General features: G+C 46.8%; 1 protein-coding gene across 8 annotated transcripts in view; it reads right to left on the bottom strand.

Moving 5' to 3' along the window:
• Nucleotides 1-3,391: 3,391 nt before the first annotated feature.
• CLIC6 (chloride intracellular channel 6) overlaps nt 3,392-20,119 on the bottom strand; it is a 44,334-nt gene continuing 27,606 nt past the window's right edge. For 6 of the 8 annotated variants that reach the window (XM_036851809.1, XM_036851810.1, XM_036851815.1 and 3 more), the window contains 5 exons: nt 13,430-13,539; nt 12,681-12,806; nt 11,974-12,080; nt 11,232-11,413; nt 3,392-5,552 (listed from right to left, as the gene is read on the bottom strand). In XM_036851809.1, coding sequence (XP_036707704.1) covers nt 5,391-5,552; nt 11,232-11,413; nt 11,974-12,080; nt 12,681-12,806; nt 13,430-13,539 — 687 coding nt within the window. In that variant the 3' untranslated portion in view covers nt 3,392-5,390. Of the gene's footprint in view, nt 5,553-11,231; nt 11,414-11,973; nt 12,081-12,680; nt 12,807-13,429; nt 13,540-13,914; nt 14,516-20,119 lie in introns of all 8 variants that reach the window. The other 2 variants (XM_036851812.1, XM_036851811.1) reach the window with 1 other exon arrangement.

Raw genomic sequence — 20,119 nt, 5'->3', positions numbered from 1 at the left:
ATTTGGATGAAGGTCTGAGGCTGAATCTGCCTCAGGCCAGGGTGGGTAACCCAACAGGTTCCCTATGGAAGCCCCGTTCCGGGGAAAATGGGAGGAAACGCCCCCTAGTGGTGAGAGGGGCATCCTGCCCAGGTGGGCTTTGGGCTCTGGCTTGCAGACCGCTCCCCTGGGTGCACCTGGCTTTCCACTTCTCAGGGCCTCGAGTAAATGCCATGCGGCTGAAAACTGTCTCCAAGCCAGATGGGAGGGGTCCCCGTAGAGCCAGCCGTCCACTGTGGAGCCCACCCAGTTCGCAGGGGCCTGAGAGAGGACTGGCCCAGCCCTGGACGGCCCACAGGGACTGACCAAAGAGGACAGCTGGGCAGTAAGCCACCACCATCCCCCAGGTGGTGCTTCACTGTAGGGAACCAGGAGGTCAGGGTGTAACTGTTTTCCTCCTCTGTAAGAAAGGTTCAAGGTCCTGTAAACTTGTCATCTCATGCTCTGTCCCTTTTGACACAACCCGTGTAAGAGCAAATACCACTTGTATACAGCCAGCTGCCTGGCAGTTTTCACAGAGAACTAAACGCACCCATTTCTACACGACTATGAGATATTGTTCCCATTTTACAGTCGAGAAGAGTGAGGCTCAGAGAGATTCAATGATCATTCAGATGTGTCAGAGGTACTGAGGGCCAGTTTAGGACCCTATGTGTCCTCTTGTTTGTTTTTTCTTTTTTCTTTTTTAACATCACCACTGCTTCAAAGTGCCTTATGGGGACGAGGCTAGAAACATGTTTAACTTGTTAGCACTTAATGTCAGAGAAAAGCAAGCAAGCAAAAACCCTTCATGCTATTTCAACACCCCCTTTCACCCGAGCAAGGATGGTTCCCCTCCTTCTGGAGTGATTCTCCTGGACCCTGAGGGGATCTGAAAGATTGACCGGCTTCCCCGGGTTCTGGTAGGTGTTAGTTAAGTGTGTAGCAGTGGTAGAAGGCCTGGCTTTCAGGAAGGGGCCTGACTCAGATTCACATCAGCCACCTGGAGAGATGGCTTTGCAGGGGACAGAGCTCGGCAGGTCAGCTGAGCCGTGGGTGACCCCTGGCCAGTCACGGATGGCCACTGTCCTAATCCACTCACCCAGGGGTACGTCAGGGAGCCCCTTACAGAAGGGAAGTGAGGAAAAGATGGGAGTGGGTGTGTCATCAAGAAAACTGGCCTTGCTTCAAGAGGGTTGTTGGGATGGCTGCCAGGTCCAGGGGCCGCGGGAGAGAGGCAGGGGCAGGACAACATGGGCGGTGGTCCCTGACAGGGGAGAGATGAACAGCAGATGGTCTAAGGTCCACTGGTGACCCAGTACCAGGCCTTACTCCCTAAATAGATGTTTCCATCCCCAAATCTGTAACTCCCTGCTTTTGAACACAGATTCCCCTGGACTGTGGCCTGACCCAAAAATGGCAGCTCAGGCCTTCTCCCTGACTAAGTGGCCTGTTCAAGGCAAGGGAGACATGGCTGGAACCCTCTGCCATGGGAGGGTGACTTTGCCCGAGCACAGGCCGTATGGCTGGCAGCCGCGCCTCTGGGTCCCTGAGCCCACAGGCAGGGGGCAGGGACTCCTGGAAGGCCCACCGCCTGCAGAGGCCCCGGCGAATCACGGGGAGACACCACACGCATCTGGTCTTCCGACACCCCAAAATGCCCTCACATGTTAAAGCTCAAATCAAACATGTGAAGGGAAACTGGTCATATGGAAAAATTCATAATTGTAACATAAACAAACATCCCTTAATTGATCCATTTTATGTGTCCAGGGTTTTGTGAATCATATGTTCTTAGAATGATACACATCTTGGTTCTCTAAACTGTAAAAGAAAGATTGGGGTTTTCTTATTTAAAAAAAGTTATTCTTTAATTTTTTTCCCAAAGCCTAATTATGAACCACGGGAAGTTGGGGTGGAGGCATGGGTGGAATATTGCTAAGAGTGCGTTTCTGGCCAGTGATTGAAGGAGGGGTGGAAGGGAGCCCAGACCTCGCCTTGCAAGCTGTGTGTGTGTGTGTGTGTGTGTACATATGTAGGTACATGAGTGTATGCCAATGTGTGAGTGTGTGTGTGAGTGTACTGCATGAATGTGTATGTTTGTGTGAATGTGGATGCGTTTGTGTATATGTGTGTGAATGTATATCTACATGTTTGGACATGTGTGAAAGTGCTGTGACCGTGTGGTCAGTGTGTGTATATGTGAATGTGTGTCTCTGTGACTGTGAGTGTATGAGAGTATGTCTGTGTGTATGTATGTGAGTGTGCATGTATGTAGTACGTGCATTTGTGTCTGTCTGTCCTTCTGGACAGGAGGACTTGGGCATACCTTGAATTCCTGGGGATGGTCCCGTAGATCACAGGAGACCTACTGAGAACTCTGGTCTCTGAAAGTTCTTTCCTGAGCTAAATTCTATCGTTCCATCCCTACTGGCTAGACCGTGTCCAGAAAGTACAACTTTGTGACACATATTCTTTTTCAGCCTACATTTGGAGATTCTATGTTCAGAAGTAAAGCTATTTTTTTCTGAATTGTCCAGCCTCTTGGGCAACTAAAAGCAAGAACAGAATCCCCTCAGCCTGAGAACCTTCCCACGATCAGCCTCAGAGGAGGGCTGCACTCACAACTTGTCTGTATTTGCATCCTGCATGGTATGTTTGGAAGAACAAATGTATGTCGTTTCAAAAAAACCACACCTAATAAAGACTTTAAGCCAGCTGAACAGCCCTGGAATATTTCTCACCTTCCCACATATGAATAGCTTTCTAGGGGCCTATGAAGGGGGTGTGCAGGGCAGGGCCCCCGGGAGGGGAAGGCTGCCAGCAACCAGTCGATTTCCTACAAATACACTTAAAAATGGAACAGTCCGCAGGGCCTCTATTTCAGCCACCTGGATAAGGACAGGTCACACGTGTTTTTTCAGACCTCTTTAAGGCTCCGTTAGAATGTCTCTGTGGGTCACAATTCAAATACAGATAATCTCGAATTCAACTACTGATAATCTCTGGTTCAAAGTTGCTCTTGCCATTTGAAAGGAAGCTCATTCCCATTCATTTTATTTCTTGAAATCTCAGTGGGGTCCCCCTTCTAAAGTTCCTGTAAGTATTAACTCCTATCCCATCCTACCTTTTTAAAAGAGAATTATAGTATAGGACTATCCCTAGGATGATGTGGATCAGGGTCATTTTAGTGATGTGTGTCCTGGGGCAAATCATATCCTGTGACTTACTCCACACTTTTTCCCATCAGGCAAGGGATCAGGTGAAACGATACACACACACACACACACACACACACACACACACACACATCTCAGTGGAGAATGCAAAGTAAAAAAAACAAAAATCAAAGATATTGGTTCCATGTAAACATTTTTATAATTCATTTAATTGTTAAGGCATCACGGAGTTTATGTAGATTACTTTAACCTCTAAAAATACAAAGTTTGCACTAGTAACATCGGGTAGTCAATTCATTTGCGAAGTTTAAATGTAACATGGTAAAACTCATCTTAATAATCTGACTCCTAAACAGATGTGAAACAGGAATCATGGCGGCACACGCTAGACACAACCTCCAAAAATACATGGCTAACAAAGCAAGTGGAGGGCTGGGGTCGGCCGCCCCTGGTAAAACCGTAGCATCCAGCAAGAGGGGAGAGAAAGTGGCCACCATCTCAAAGACTTTGTTTCTCTTACTAGACATCTTTCACTAAATCCCAGAAGGGTTACTGTTAATGCATTTTCCTCTCTTCCAAATGCATCGCCCGGTGAGCAGGTGTATGTATTTTTTTTCTAACGAGCATTTAACATCAACCACATGCTGTCACCAACTGGACAAGCAGGTCTTCTGGAAGGTGTGTACAAATGTCAAAGGGACACAGCCTGGCAGATAACACTCAAACCCAGCGAGTCTTGATGAGTATGGAAACAGCCTCCCATTCTGTCCTCCAAGGCTTGATTAGGAGCTGGGCCCCAGCCCACAGGGAGCTGCGCCTGAGGGGCTGGCTCACGGATGGGGCAGGGGAAGTCACAGATGAACCAGAAACTCTTTTGACTCAGTAGTTTCCACTCCCTCCCTAGCATGACTATTTGCCAGAACTGCCCAAGAGGAGTCACCATGAATCTAATCTCTCTGGATTTTCCTTGCTTGACCTCGAAGTGACACTAGAGAGAGCAGAGAAGCAACAGGATCCGGGCTAGCCCTACACGGCATCATGGCCGAAGAGGCGCAGTGTTCTGTCTTGGAGAGAGCGGCCATCAGAAGGGATCAAGGTGTGCTTGGTCCACATTTCAACACAGGGCAGGGAGATTCTGCAACACACAGCTGATGTCAGGAGTCCTCCTGAAGGTATGGTCTCTGTGAGAGGAGGGGAGCAAGAGAAGGCCCCCGAAAGGGAGCTGGAAAGGGACACAGACAGGCACCCTCCTCCATGCCCTCCTTGGAACCAGGGGCAGTGGCATCACGGAGGCAGGAACAAGGCAGGTGGGGACCCTCCACGGCTTCCGGTCCCCGCTTGTCCCTGCAAGTCCCTGTGGGTCTGTGACCCTACAGTTCTCCATCCCTGTGAAACTTGGCCACAAGCGCCCTCTTGAGCTCTGCGTTGCTGAATCTGTTGTTTTAGGTCCTCTATGGCTGACCATCAAGGCATTACCAAGGGGTCCCCTCACCAGTCCTTGAAAATAAACTAACACAATACCACAGAGGCATGAAATTATGTGCGGTGTGAATGTGTGTGTGAGAAAGAGAGAGTCTGAGGATTTGGAAGATGTTCACCAATAAGTTATCAGCAGTTATCTAAGTGTAGTGAAAGTTTAGGTGATTTTTTTCTTTCTTCTTTATGCCCTCTGACATTGTTTTAAAGTATTAAAATAAGCGTGTAATTTGTAATTATAAAAAGAGAATTTTTGTTCCGAAAAAAATTAAACTACTATTTTAGAGCAGAAAAAAATAGGCTAGGCATGATTAAAAACTATCAGAGACAGATACAATTTTTTAAATAAAGGCGGAATTGAACCGAACCTTATTTGCTTTGAAACTTAAACTGCAAAACACGTGCCCTAAATATTGTGGATTACAGATATTTAGGGCATATGTTGCAGGTCCCAGAATGTTAAAGACATAAATGAATATAAACTGGATAATTGGTGTGTATAACAACAGATACTGGTATCATTCAGATACACAAGTGAGTTGACAAATTACAAGACTATGTATCATTTGGTGTTGAGTGGAACACGCTATGGCCTGTGCACTGTTAAAATATAGGCATTATTTTGCAAAGGATGGTTATTGGGAGGGAAACACAAAGGACACACTCTTTTCATAGTCTAGCTCATAAGACTGAGATGAGACAGAAAAAACCCCGACTTCACTTCATTCTTTTTGCAACATCCGAATATGCGTGTTCTATCTCCTGGTTGGCTGGACACGTGTTTATGAACTCATCCCTAGCATACGCATTGTTCAAGTATCTCCAGATGCCAGTCATTTCAGAAGGAAATTCAAAATCTCTGTATCTCTTGGCCACGATCTGAAAATGAAGAGGAAATAGTCAGAAAGGGACAACCCACTAACATAGGCAGTTAGATCAGACAATCCATTCTTCTGAGGCGTGTAATATATTCTCCTTCTCAAGTTCCCATGTCGTCCTATAGCCTTTCGGGCTGCTCTGAGTTGCATTTTGAGTTTGCACGGGGCATACCGAGCGTGGGACTCAAAACAGAGGGTCTACACAACCGTGCCCACCAACTTATCACAGACGATCCTTGTGATCCACTGGCATGAATTTGCTCCGTACTCCAGTGGATTTCTCTTTGTGTTTCTGGCAGTTTTCTCTCCCTGTGTTCTGCTGCTGTGTTATTTGGTGCCTGAGGTTCATGTTGGATCTTCAGTTTAGATTGTACCAGGATCACTGTGAAGTGCCCTCTCTTTTTCCTATTTGCTGAGCCTTACCTCCTGAAATCCCAAATAGCTGTGTATGTTACTCCTGTGGATTTCCATCATTCTGCCCCTGACAGGATCATTTCACTGTGGGTCCACCATGTGCAGAGGATAGATTCGTGAACCAAAATATCTTTATTCTTATCCTCATGGAAATAGTGGATGTACAGACAGGGTAGCTGAGAATGAACATCATGAACACACAATGATGTGAGATGTTTCCTCTGGCTGGAAGGGTACCGTTGGGGAATTCATCACAAAGGAGGGTGTATACTGTTGGAGATAGTATGAGTTTCCTGGAGTTGCCTTAACAAAGCACTACAAGCTTGGGTGGCTTGGAATAACAGAAATTTATTCTCTCACAGTCCTGGAGGCCAGAAGTCCAAGATTAAGGTGTCAGGAGAGCCGGGCTCTCTCTGAAGGCTCTGGGGAAGGATCTGTTCCAGGTCCCTCCCCCAGCTTCTGGCTTGTGGGAGCACAGCTCCAACCTTCACATGGCATTTTCCCTGTGCTGGTGTGTCTGTGTCCAAATTCCCTTTTATAAGGACACCAGTTATGTTGGCTTAGGGGGCCCACTCTACTCATCCTAACTAATTACATCTGCAAAGACCCTATTTCCAAATAAGGTCACGTTCTGAGGTCCTGGGAGTTGGAACTTGAACACATAAATTTGGGGGGGCATGATTCATCCCATAACAAGGACCCAGGGCTACAACGGCCCATTCTGCTTTGTTCCTTTCCACTGTATTGGCTCCTGGGACGTTTGGGTGGCGTGAGCATGGAATGTATCACCAATTAGAAGATCTTCGGGACTTATTTCTCAGATTTTGGAGGCCAGGAGCTATTGATGCAGTAAAACAAGACCATAGAGCTTTCAGAGAGCCTCCTAAATTAACATCTTTTGCTTGAATTCAAACTTACTGACGTTAATGTCAAGAATTCTGCTTTCCTTTTGTTTGCATTTGCCTGGTTTAGCTTTGCCCCTCTTTTTATTTTAGCATTTCTGAGTAAGTTTGTTATCTATATGCCTTTCATAGACGTTAAGCTTGTATTTGTATCATATCTTATGAATGTAATACTTTGTTTTCCAACTTTCTGTGAATCCTTTTTTTTTAATTTATTTATTTATTTTTGGCTGTGTTGGGTCTTCGTTTCTGTGCGAGGGCTTTCTCCAGTTGTGGCAAGTGGGGTCCACTCTTCATCGTGGTGCGCGGGCCTCTCACTATCGCGGCCTCTCTTGTTGCGGAGCACAGGCTCCAGACGCGCAGGCTCAGTAGCTGTGGCTCACGGGCCTAGTTGCTCCGCGGCATGTGGGATCTTCCTAGACCAGGGCTCGAACCCGTGTCCCCTGCATTAGCAGGCAGATTCTCAACCACTGCGCCAGCAGGGAAGCCCCCTCTGTGAATATTTTTGTGTTCATGTGTGTGTGTGTTTCCCTTTCTGGTGGTTTAGAAGGTTTATGGTCTGTTTTAACTCTTCCAGTGGTTTCTTATATAACTTTAAATAATAAGAATTCTTTACTTCTTGATTTATCAACTTTAGATGATCTCTACTTACTCTGATAATGACAAATGAGGAAATTAGTATACCTACAGTTCTTTTCATTTCTGCTCCCTTATCCTCCTTCCAATGGTGTAAAACATCCAAGTTTATTATACTGTTTCTTTCCAGTAGTTATAATTCCCACTGCTGTTTAGGCTTAGTTCTCGTTTTAGATTTAAATAGGTTCTATGTTTATCACCAATCCTTCTATACCACACACCTTCTCTGTTCCTGGATTCTCATTTTATTATCATTTTTTATTATTTCATCATATAGCAATTTTATTTTTAAAAATGGCTCAGGAGTGCTTATTTCATTGAGACCAGAAGTCTAGGTAAAAACAACAATTTACAAGGATATAAAATTCTTACATCACACATCCTTTCCTTTAATCCTTTAACTATTAAACCACTGTTTTCTGGGTTTTAATGTGGTCCTAGAGACATATGAGACTAGTCTGAATTCCCTCCTTGTGTAGGTGGCTTTATCTATTATTATTATTATGACTATTATTATTATTATCATCATCACCTTTATCATCATCAGCATCATCTAGACACCCAAAGCGTTCTTTTTTATCCTCAAAGTTCAATAATTTACCAAATATGTGATAGTGTGTTGATTGTTCTGGGCAATATTTTTCTAATCATGACATGTTAAACTAAAGGTTCAGGTCATCCTTTAGTTCAAAAGAATTTACCTTTGAGCCTTCTTTTTCTCTCTTTTTTCTTTCCTGTTCTCTTTTTTCTGATTATGGGGTCTCGCTAATTACTCTTTACCTCGTGCTTCTTCTCCATTTGATTTGGGATAATTTTCTCAGGCCCATCCTCCGATGTCTGATGAATTTCTGCAATGTCTTTTTCCACTTCTTGCTACTTCTAACATCACTTTTGTTTCTGAAATTATTTTCTTTAAGGGTGTTTTTTAGTTCTACCAGCTTAATTCTCATCTTCCTAGTGATATTACATTTTTTGGTATCTTGTGACTTGTCTTTGAGCATTTTCACCAAAGGTTCTCTTTCATTTTTTTGAGGCCACAGAGAAGTATCTGTCTGAAAAATTCTTTGGTTTACTGGAGCAATCTTTATCAGATATGTGTTTCTCATCTGTCTTTTCCTCTTTTATTCTTTCTTTAACCTTTCCCCCCTCCTTTTGGATCATCTCTATCCACATAGAAATCCCACTTGGATTCTTTCTGCTTATTAACCATCTTTTAATGGGCGGCTCTATTGGACCTACCATTTGCTTAAAAACAGTGTGGCGGGCAAAGGGAGTGAGGCAGGGCAGCAGGTAGACCAATATGGATTTTACCCTCAAACACCCACTCATCAAACACTGCTCTATACTCTGTCCCAGGGACACATTAGGCTTAGGGCTAGAGTCAGGGTCAAAGTCAAGGTTACTGCATCTTCCACCCTGACGCTCACAGATTAGGAAGCGGTCACCATGGCTAAAAGTGAAGCTCAGATAATTTACAGTCTCTCCTTTGACTCGTTCAGAGCTTGTTTCTTTTCTCCGCTCAGCAGTCACAAAGCAGAATGCCACTTGTCTTCTCTCCTCCCCTTCACCTCCCCTCCCTGTTCCTTTGCATTAGAGAATGGTGGTGAAGATACAGATGGCGCCTCTGAACAGTTCCGCCTTCAACTCTGCCCCCACAGAGATCTCAGCTCTGTAGGGATGGTCCCTGCCTCTCTCGTGGCCCGCTCCATGCCCTGTCCTCAAACAAAGAAGTCTGGGTTGGGCATTTCAGGGCTGTAATATTTACTTTTAGAGACATCTGAACCTTGCTGAAGATCTAGAGAAGCATGCCTAGGCTCTGTGACCCCTCACACTGGCTGAAGTTTCTAAGTCTTTGAGTGGGTGATCCATCCTTTTCTAGTTTTATAAAAGGTGGAGATAATGCTTTAGTCCTTCATAATGTTTTTGCTGGGTTTCAGGAAGGGAATAAATGATAAATTTCCTCTATTCTCTCATCTTTTTACCATCAATTCCTTTACACTGATTCTCATTTCCTTTCAGAAGTGCTCCATCCTGGAAGATTAGTAAGCTGCTTGGTATTTTGAGTGCTAACTGGCTTTGAAGATTTTGCAGTTAGCTCTTATATTGGAGCCATGGACTGCTTTATTTTACTCTGAAGTTTACCCCCTCTACTGACATTTTAAACTATCTTTTTTTATAGGGGCTAAATAAGTGGCAATTGATATGTGTGTGTGTGTGTGTGTGTGTGTGTATGTGTCTCTTGCCTTCCCTAACCTCCATGTGCTTCTGTGATGCCACACTGGTCATAGCAATGATTAGAATACATTCAGTAAAGGGACTAAACCAAACACAACTACATAAATAACTTGTTGGAAAATGGCTCCCAAATGTCCAATTTAGAATGTCCCCAATGTAGCAGGTTTGAGGGGTTGAGATGCTTTCGCTAATTTTAAATGTCAGAGGACTGGCAGAGCTACGGAAACGAACGTTCACTTACAGGATCAACAGTGTCTTCAAGGCTGGAATTTCAAGTTGGTACCCTCTGAGCACAACAGGGAAGACAGAAGAAAGAAGAAAAATGTGGCAAAGACTGGGATGGAGTAGGGAAGGAAGAGAAAGGCAAGGGAATGACTTTCAGTAACCAGGGGCGGCTAGTAGCCCACAGGACATCAATCCCACAGACTGTGTGAACCTAATTCGTAAATTTCTAAGTGCTAATTAAATGTGTTATTAGAACACAGGGTCCTTGGCTTGTATTTCCCTGTGTCTTCTCTCCCATCTCCCCTATCCTTATACCAAGGACCTAGCTCTGGACCTGGTAGGATTTGAATAATAAAGATGCCCCAGAACAAGGGTTGAGTTTCTTCCTGGGGCATCTGAGGTAACTGAGGACCAAGGACATAGCAACAGTGATAATGATAATAACAACTAACACCTGTAAGTGATAGACAGGCTGGGGCACTTCTGACAGCAGCCATAACTAAGGAGTCCAAGTGTGGGCTTGTCACAAGTCCAAGTCAACCACCTGGGAAGACAGGATGCCAAACCTGGCAGAGGTCCAGCCAAGGAGTTATCAGCTGCTCCCCAGCTGTAGGGGGTCAGTGTTAGGAACCAACCGTCTCTTGTCCCTAGACAGGGCTAGGCTTACCCTGCCCATCACCAACAATTGACTGAATTCACATTTTTTTTTCCAGGTTGGCTCAGATTTGTTTTGTTTTGTTTTGTTTGTCTGTTTATTTGTTTGTTTTGTTTTGGCCACTCGGCTTGCAGGATCTTAGTTCCCCAACCAGGGACTGAACCTGGGCCACCACAGTGAGAGCACTAAGTCCTAACCACTGGACAGCCAGGGAATTCCCCAAGTTCACATTTTAATGCTAGCAGATTCCACACACCATCTCCAAGCCTGGAGCATGAAACACCAGGTATAATCAATGTATTCCCTCAAGTTGCTTTCACATAGCTTTTCTTTAGGCTCTGGGGCTGAGACTCGAAAAGAGAAGCAGTGAGGATGGAGGGATGGGAGCCAAGTTCTCAGATGCTTCTTGAGAACCTCTGAGGAACACCTGAGAATATCATCCACAGATCTGAAACTTGGGGCTTGCCTGCCTCAAACAGTAACAAGCTAGATTTTTAAATTCAAGAGTCCGCATTTTAGATTGTTTCGATGTCCGGCAAAAACACAAGTCAAAACACAATGAAACAAAGCCCCATTCATGTATTCAGCACCGGAGGTAAGAGGAAGGACAAACCTTAATAATGTGGAGCTTGGGTAAGAGGTTACAGTCGGCTAGCGTGAGTTCATCCCCATCCAGGAACTTCCTTCCAGAAACCGTAACTTCCTCTGTGCTGTAGGCATCTATTTCATCAGGCAGAGGACTATTTAGATAATTATCCAGCTTCTTCAGGGCCTTTAAGAGGTTCCTTTCATAAACTAAAACAGAAGGGCAAAAAATGACTAAGATGAACCATGGGAGTTAGGGTCACCTCTCTCTAGATACCGAAGAAGGAGTTTGTCCCTTCCTTCCCGAGACACGGCCAGTGAGCATTGGAGACTCGGGAAAGAGAGAGGTGGATTTACGAGATCTGAATAAAAGACTCACTTCTCCCTGGAAAGTAATTCTGCCATCTACACAACACTGCTACTTCTAGAACTCATTCATTTATTCCAAAATCTTTATGGAAATCACATAATGAAGTAAGCAGCAGTAGAAGCTTCATGCATACTGAGTCCCATGGTGCGGCAAGGAATCCCTGGTGGTGATTATTTTCCCCTAAAAATGTGGTTTTCTGGGCTCCCCACCTCTAGAAGAAGCACTCAATCTCTTGAAACCCACGTGTCAACGTCAGAGGTACTTTTTCCTCATTTCTACGTACAGGTCCCTCCCCACTGTGCAACGAGTCAGAATTCCCAAGATCTTATGAGAAGCCGCACCAGAGGCGGAGCGGGGGTCCACGTAGAAAGCAGAAAACAGGAAGAAGGGAGGGACTCACTGTCGTTTGCATCTTTCTTGGTGTTTTTTATAAATGCTGAGAACTTGGCAAACACATCGTTTCCAGCAGAGTTAGATTCAGCGTGTTGGGTCCCCAGCTTAGGGTACCTTGAAAAATTCAAAATGAGAGTATCACAGATCAGCCACGTTCGAGTTAGGAGAATACGATGTGAGGGAGGGGGAGGAAGTGACTTTCTCTGAGTGGATATAAACATGAAAACTGCCCCTTGAATGTTTGCCTACTCTTTCCAGCTTCAAAGTTGAGAGCAACGCCGTCCAGGGGAAAAGCACTGGACAGACTGTTCTCATCCTGGGATGCGGGGCCCCACCTGGCCTTACTGGTCCAGTTCCCTCCCTCCTGAAATAGAGGTAATGGACTTGAAGGTTCCCTTCCAGGTCCAGCCCGCTGTGATGCTGCGTGCTAACACCCGCTCCTTACCTTCCAGCAGAAACGACCCACCCACGTGACACCGGCCTACTTCCTCCCCACTTCCTGCCGTCGACCCCTAATTGCCAAACTGCAGGTGCGGAGCAAAGAAATCCGAGCCACCTAAGCTCAGGGTTTCCAATCTCGCTGTTTTCTGTGGCACATCACAGGTACAACTCGGGAAGTGAGTACCATGGCCAGAGAAAACCAACACACGGAATTGTCTGTGAACGGGGAGAAGTGACAAGCGAGTTGTGAACACGGGTTTTGATGAGGCCCACCTTGGGGGGGCTAACTTCTCCTCTAGGAACTCCTCGATCTTATTCACGTCCGTCTTGACCTCACCATCAAAAGTCATGAAAGGCGGGTTGGTGCCGGGAGCCAGGTTCTGCAGGTCCGCGGGTTTCCTGGGTGGGAGGGAAGGGCAGCGTTGGTAGCACCAGTGTTTGGATCATTTCCAAGGCTGAATTGTGTCCTCCCCCGTTTAAGAGAAACCACCCTTGAGAATTTCAAAGGCGATTGTGGGTTTACAAACTGTCCTACCGGCGAGGAAAGCGTGGCCCTTTATCTGGAGACGGAGGTGAAACGTTAACTCTCCCCAGTGTTATCAGCCAGGGGTGGTGCTCGGACAGGCTTTTGAGAGGTTCACAGCTGACCGATAGCTGGGAGAGCAGGCTACGCACGGCGCACCCTCAACTCCTGCTCCTTCTGGATTACGTCTGATCCCGTTCTGTAACTACTGCGTGGCCCACACTACTCCCGCTTCAATGCAGGGTCCTGACCCAGGGTGGACGTGCCTGCGATATCGCCCATGGGTCCTAGAAGTGTGTGTGTGCTTGTGTGTGTGTGTTGGTGTCTGTGTGTGCCTCTGTGTCTGTGTCTCTGTGTCTGTGTCTCTGTGTGTCTGCATGTATGTCTGTTTGTATGCCTGTGTGTGTCTCCATCTCTGTGTGTGTGTGTGTGTGTGTGCTGTGTGTGTGTATAGGGAATTAGGTACAGTTACTTCAATACTGCAGAAACCCTGTCTTACCTTTTCAAGTCCACCGTTGTCACATTAAATATAACGCCCTTTAGCCAGAGAATCATAAAGAGACGCTGAGAAAATGGGCAATTTCCAATACTCTCACCATCACAACCAGCCTACAAATGGAAAAAGAAATCCTTATCAGAGCCAGTCTCACAATTATCAATGCCAGACTCTGCTATGCATGCACACAAAATCATGAGGAATTTTCGTTAATGGTGATGATACTGTAAACAGCCCTCTGAGGCCCCCTCCCCCAGCCTCCAGGTGGGAGCTGGGGAGGGGGAGGGCGGACACACATGATGCACTCACTGAGCATTTTCTGTTCTCCTTCCCACCACCTCACCACTTCCTGCCACGCCAGGCCTCTGAATAGCAGTACACAGAGGGAAAGAGCGGCAAGAGGGAACCCCCTTTGCTACTAAAGGCAAAAAAGAAAAACATGCTCTTTCCCTCCCTCCATCTCTCCATTCTCTTTAGAAGAAACACACCTCTCTTTCCCGGACGATCATGCGTAAAAACAGACCAGCACGTTCTCCCACGGAGACACCATCCCCAATATGCTCTACTATTTTCATCTCTAGAATGAAGGCTGGATTATACGAGTTCTTAGACCCCCGGACACTGTAAAATTTTTAGGTCCTCTCATCCGTTGGGGAGCATTTGTACTTAGATGGTAGGTTGTTGCACAGTTGGCACTGAGGGTGGAAGGTTAGGAAACAGTGCCTCCCTGATGACCCAAGCAGGTCACATCCACACACACATCCCCGAGACACAGGCACAGAAAAATACTGAACAGACATCCTCCTTCCTGTGGGCTCCTGGGAGAGGAGGAAGGCAGGCGTTGGAGAAGAGAGGGGAGCCGTGGGGCTTTGTCCTCCTGGGGGAGTTCCCACACTCTTCTTTCTCTTCCCATCTTTCTTCACCCCATGCGTCTCTGGCAAGGTTACAGTGATAACAAAATGCTGCCGGAAAGACCAGGAGCCTCAGCCAGACTCCGAGGACAGAAACACAGCCATATTTAATCCAGGAAGTCCATTTCTGCCACATGCAGTTCAAGGCAAGTTGAGAGGAAAGCAGTGAATCTATAACCTGAATAACAGAAGGACACAAGGCAGAAAGTGAGCTGTGTGTGGTTTGGGAATTGAAGAAAGGAAAATGATGCCTTAAGAAAACTGGCAACTTAAAGAGAACTTCAGAGGTGGTTCTCTGGCATTAGGTTCCTAAGTCACCTGGAGAGGTTGTTAATAACAAGATGTCCCTATAAAAGAAGAGTATAAGAGACCCCAGACCCAATGTTAAAAAGACTTGATCAGCCTCTTCACAAAAGACAAAACCCAAATGGCCAATAAGCACATGAAAACACTCTTAACGTCACTAGCCAGTAGGGCAATGCACGTTACAACCACAAATCGATTCCACTACACACCTACCAGAATGGCTAAAGTGAAAAGATCGGACAATATCAAGTGTGGACAGGAATGCAGAGCAACTGAATTCCCATCCATTGCCGGTGAGAGTGCAAATTGGTACAACTACTCTGGAAAACCGTTTGGCAATTATCTACACAAGATAAACATGCATTTATGCTATGACACAGCTATTCCATTCCCAACAGAAATGAGTGCTTAGGAGCACAAAAAGCATTTATATGAATGTTCTTAGCAGCTTTAGTGTAATAGCCAAAACCTGGAAACAACTCAGACACCATGAAGAATAGAATGAATAAATAAATGATAGTACATTCATATGGTAGGACACGATACCACAGTGGAAAAAATTAGCTATTACTACAAGCCACAATGTGGATGAATCTCACATACATAATGTGGAGGGAAACAAACCAGACTCAAAAGACTCCTGCATAATTCAATGTAGGTGAAGTTCAAACACAGGCAAACTTCTCTATGCGATGGGAATCAGAAGAGCAGTTGCCTTTGGAAGCTAGGTATTGTCTGGAAAGGATGGGAGGGAGGCGTCTGGGTGGTGGAAACATTCTATAGCTTGAGCTGTGTGGTGGCTACACTGAATTGACTAAGTCTTAGTTAAGATTTGTTTCCTTTATTGCATGTTTTATTTTAATACAAAAAAGAAGCAAAAATATTAATTTAAAAAATGCAGAGTCAGTTTCAGTGGGTCTTGGGTGATGTGATGCTTGTGGTCAGTGGCCTCAGCCCCGCCTTGGACAAGAGGAAAGGCTGGCCCAGTGTTATGATCAATGCATAGGACAGAACGGTTCAAACCCCCCAGTTGGATGATCTGTAGATAAGAAGACTTGCAAGACCTCCTAGTTGATAAATACAGCTGCATAAGTGTAAAGATAAAGGGTGAACTTAATACACATGAAGAGGCACCAACAGATTCAGATAAGTGACTTCAGAGACCCCTAAGCTCTGGGTACTTGCTTCACCCCCTCCAACCCTTCCAGCTCTCCCTTCCCCCCTAGTAGAGGGAAGGGCTGAGAATTCCCCCAGCTGGAGTCTGAAGTTGCTGGAGCTTGAGGGGTGGGGGAGGTGCATAGCTAGGACCCAAGCATCCAAGTAGTCATATAACAACTGCCCTGCAGACGGCCCCTTGGTCGCCTGGTCCCATAGCCTTATGGCCATTTTGAAGGCTGCCCCGTCTCCTCCTCGCTCTGTCCTGGAAAAAGAAACAGCGCAGAGCTGAGTTACATAAAACTCCCAGCGGCTTGCTGCTGGGGATCCCTCCTAAATCATGGTGCTTTCTTAACCACTGTAGGTTTGGGCAGAGTCATGCCAAAAAACGGGGCGAAGGGGGGATGAAAGCGCTGGGACACAAAGGCACATATTTTGGCCAGTCCTGACTTGTTCTGCAGCTTTTAAACCTCTTATTTTTATAGTAGTTACACTAAGCTCAGCAAAGTCTGAGATAAGTTCTTCAGAGTGGGGCAACTGTTTTTCTCCATCTCCCTTGTGTCTCTGACCTTGGAAATCCTGTAATAACTCGTTCTGAAGGCAGCAAGATTCCCGCGGAGCCCAGGCGTTCTCCACCGGGCTTCTTGATGAAACTCACCTTGACCAAGAACCCTGTGCCTGGGACAGCAGCCTCTGGAGAATAATTACTCTGCAAGGGGCTCTCTGCCTCACTCTGTCTCTTTCATGGTCTCAAACTCAAGCCAGGGTTTTCCCTTGAAATTGCTCTCACCTTTTCCTGAATCCTGGCAGCTATTTCTTTAGGAGAAATAAAAAGGGGGTAGGAGCAATTCATATTTTAAAATATTCCAATGGCCTGTGTCATCCACTCCATCAAAACTTAGCCTGCTTAACAGGTTCCTTCCCAGAACAGCAACTGGCACTTAACATGGGTGCCAGGAAGGTGGGACAACGGTCTGCACGGCCATAGCGCCCACAGCCCAGAAGATTGTGATGAAAGCCGTGATTGTACATTTCCCCCCGTGTGGCCTTCAAACAGAATTGTTCCAAGCCAGCGCAGCTGCTGGACTGAAGCCTGTTAGGCAGCTTAAAAGAATTAGCCAGCTGCCACGACTGCCCATAAAACAGGATTTACATATCCAGTGTTGCCTCATCTTAAATTGCGCTAAAATAAATTTTTTTTCTGTCTCAGCCTGTTGTACATGAGGGGGTTACGGGAACATGGTGGGAGTGACTCGGACGCCTTGCTGCTTAATTTTATTACTTTAATGTGCTTCAGTGCTGGGGTGTGCCAGCAAAAATAAAGGCAAAGACACACCGTCTCCACCGCCCATGATTGGGCAACGCTGGGAGAGTATCGCTCTGGTCACAGTCATTACCAGACAAGATGATGGGGTAAACACACAGACACGAGGGGTGAATAACCGACACCGTTTCCATGATCGGGACGTTTTATCATATGCAGTTTTATTTTCTGATGCTAATTCTCTCAGGCTAATTACACTCTGGGCTAAGATTTCTCAGCAGAGTTCTCAGCCTATGGGGAAATTTTGTATGTATACATTTCTGATAAAATCAAATTAGGCAGTTTAAGAGATCAGAGTGTCTTTTGTTTCCAGTGAAGACCCAGGCACTTGGGTAACCTGGATTTGGAGGTCTGCCTTTCAAATGCAACTTTGCTGAGCGTCTAGCACGATGGTCATTCTCAAAAGAAAAACATTGGTGCCTCTGACGCGTTCTGAGAAAGTTCTGAGAAATTCCGTTCGCCACTGAGCCCAGCAGCGGCGTTCAAGAACGTTGGTAATTCTGCTGGGTCCCCCTTACAGCCTGAGGTGTAAAGGTCCAAAGGTCACTACAAAGGTCAGCAGACCCTCTTCAGATCAGAGCCTCTCCCACCTACTCTTTGCATGCTTACTCCATTTAGAATCTGTGGGGAGCATTTTTTAAAATTTCCTCTCAGTGCTTTTGGCTTCCGCCAAACGACCCTTCCACTGCTGGTCTGGAGTTACATGGAAGGGGACCCACCCACCCCACCTTCCACTAAAATGACCCCCACTCGCCACTCCCTTTGAGGGACCCGCCCACCCCCTGCCCACCCCCTGCCAGACCTGACCAAGGAGTGATGACCCCCTCAAGATATTCCTGGTGGCTCCCTAGTACCCCTCCCTGACCTTCCCACCAGAACAGGTCATGCACCCACCACCTGATTCCCCACCTTCTGGTCCCTACCTTCTCTCTAGAAAACTCCATGAGGGCCTAAATGGTAAACAGATTCTGAGAAGGAAGCATTTGTCCCTACTCTATGTAAATGTCATGAAAAAGCGATTTGGGGGGTGGAGGGAAGATAAAGGAAGAGGCAATACATTGGAAATATTCTAAGTGTCCCCTTTCTGAGAACTGGCTTTCAACCAAGGAGGTAGGATGTCCATCCTGTGTGCGGGAGAGTGTTCCTGTCCCTGCAGAAAAGCAGGAGGGATCTGGGGGCAAACAGCTAATTTGTTTGGCTCCATCCCAGGGACCCAGAGAAAACCGGTGAGTAATGATGGGCCGTGTGTTTCCAACGTTCTGGAGAGACTTGAGGCTGAATAAAATCAGTAGCTGATCTGAGGAGGCGAGAGTCAGAAGACAGTTTGATGTGGGAGGCCACGGGCGGCCACCAGAATCAGTCCTCCCCCAAGAAGAACAACGTGGTCCGAAGGGCCGGCCAGAACGCTCCTCTGTTGGCAGCTGGTGCAGCTGAAGGCTGGACACAGCACAGCCAGAGAGAAACAGCTGCAGCCAACCAGGTGGGAGCCGACTTCTCCCTCCAAGCCCCGCCTACACATTTCCCTGAATTCCTCCCGGCTCCTTTGCAGAAAGCACGACAGCCTCGCGTGCTTTGGGACCTGGCAATCGAACCTGCCCAGCACGGCCAAGCACAAAGAGCCGGCCTCCAAGCCGGGGAGTCAGCCCTCCCGGTCCACGGAGGCCGTCCTTCCCATGCACACGCCTCTTTACAGATGACGTCAGGGTTGCACGAGCACCTCTCGTGGAATGTGTGTGCTCTAAACTCAACCCCAGGAGGACGGGAGGGGGACCACCGTGAGCTCGGGGCACTGGAGTAGCTACTGCTTGTAAAGAGAAATGTGGGTGCAGTGTCTGCACACGTACCCCCCAGCCTGCACCCACCATGTCCGCCTGCCTTTTGGAGCAGGTCAGGACCAGGGAAACTGTCCCAACCCAGCGACAAGGCCTGTGGGACAGGTGGGGGACACTCTTCCTGGGTCTCTTCTTGCTCCCATGTGGAAGCAGGCAGGAGAGCCAGGACGTCCCTAACCCTCGACACGGGTCCGGAGTCCGGGACCCATCTTCCTTCATCCGGGCGGCTCCTGCCGGCCCTGGCGGAGTTCCTGGCACACAGTAAACACTCCAAACATGACTAAGGGCCTGAATCCCGTTCTCCCATGCGCCTGGAGCCTGGTCCACTTCAGAAAGTGCCTCCCTGGGCCTCTCTCCTCTTTCTTTGCCGGGCCAATGTCCATGCACTTTTCCCTTTTAGAAGCTCACAACTTCTCGCTACTAAGAGATCACCCAAGGAGAGTGGCATCCAACTGGAGGGAAAAGAAGAGAAGGTGGGCGAGAGGGAGGGGGAGGGGAAGAGGTGGGGGGAGGGGAGGAGGATGGAGATGGAGAAGGAGAGGAGAGGAGAGAGGGAGGGGGGGATGGTTTTAGAGAGCCCAAAGGTCCCAAGTCATGGGCAGCAAAGTCTCCCCCAAGCCTCTTGGACTAGCGGTTTGGCTTAAAATGCAGTATATAAATCAGTCAGAGACTTCCTGATTTTGAATAATCTGTAAGTTGAAAAAAACGTATAATTCTTTCCATTTGCCAGAGACACTGAAGTTTCCATTTTGAGCAACATGAGGTCTCTTGGAGACAACATGGTCCAGGGGAATGGGTATGGGGCCAGGGAGAGCCAGTGTGAACTTGGGCCCCACTACTTACTAATCGAGTGGCCTCGGGCAATTCATTTGTTCTCCCTGAGCCTCAGTTTCTCCATTTAAAAAATAGGGATAAAAATCCCTATGCCTCGCAAGATCTCTGTGTGATACACTTGAGTCTCCTGGGCACCCAATAAAGGCAGCTATTCCATCATCATCATTACTCTTCCAAATCTGAGAGCCCCAGAACAGACAATTATGGAACTTAGGGTACTTTTTAACAAGGCTCAATTAGTGTGATTTTCATGCCAAACCGTATAGGCCTTAAAGAAGCACTGATTTTTTTTCCCCCCAAAACCTAACACCTCCTATTCCAAGTGAGAATT

This window comes from Balaenoptera musculus, chromosome 4 (assembly GCF_009873245.2).
Source record: "Balaenoptera musculus isolate JJ_BM4_2016_0621 chromosome 4, mBalMus1.pri.v3, whole genome shotgun sequence".
NCBI classification, from domain to species: Eukaryota; Metazoa; Chordata; class Mammalia; order Artiodactyla; family Balaenopteridae; genus Balaenoptera; species Balaenoptera musculus.
Note: the sequence above shows the minus strand (reverse complement) of the source record. Positions and strands in the feature narration are given on the sequence as shown.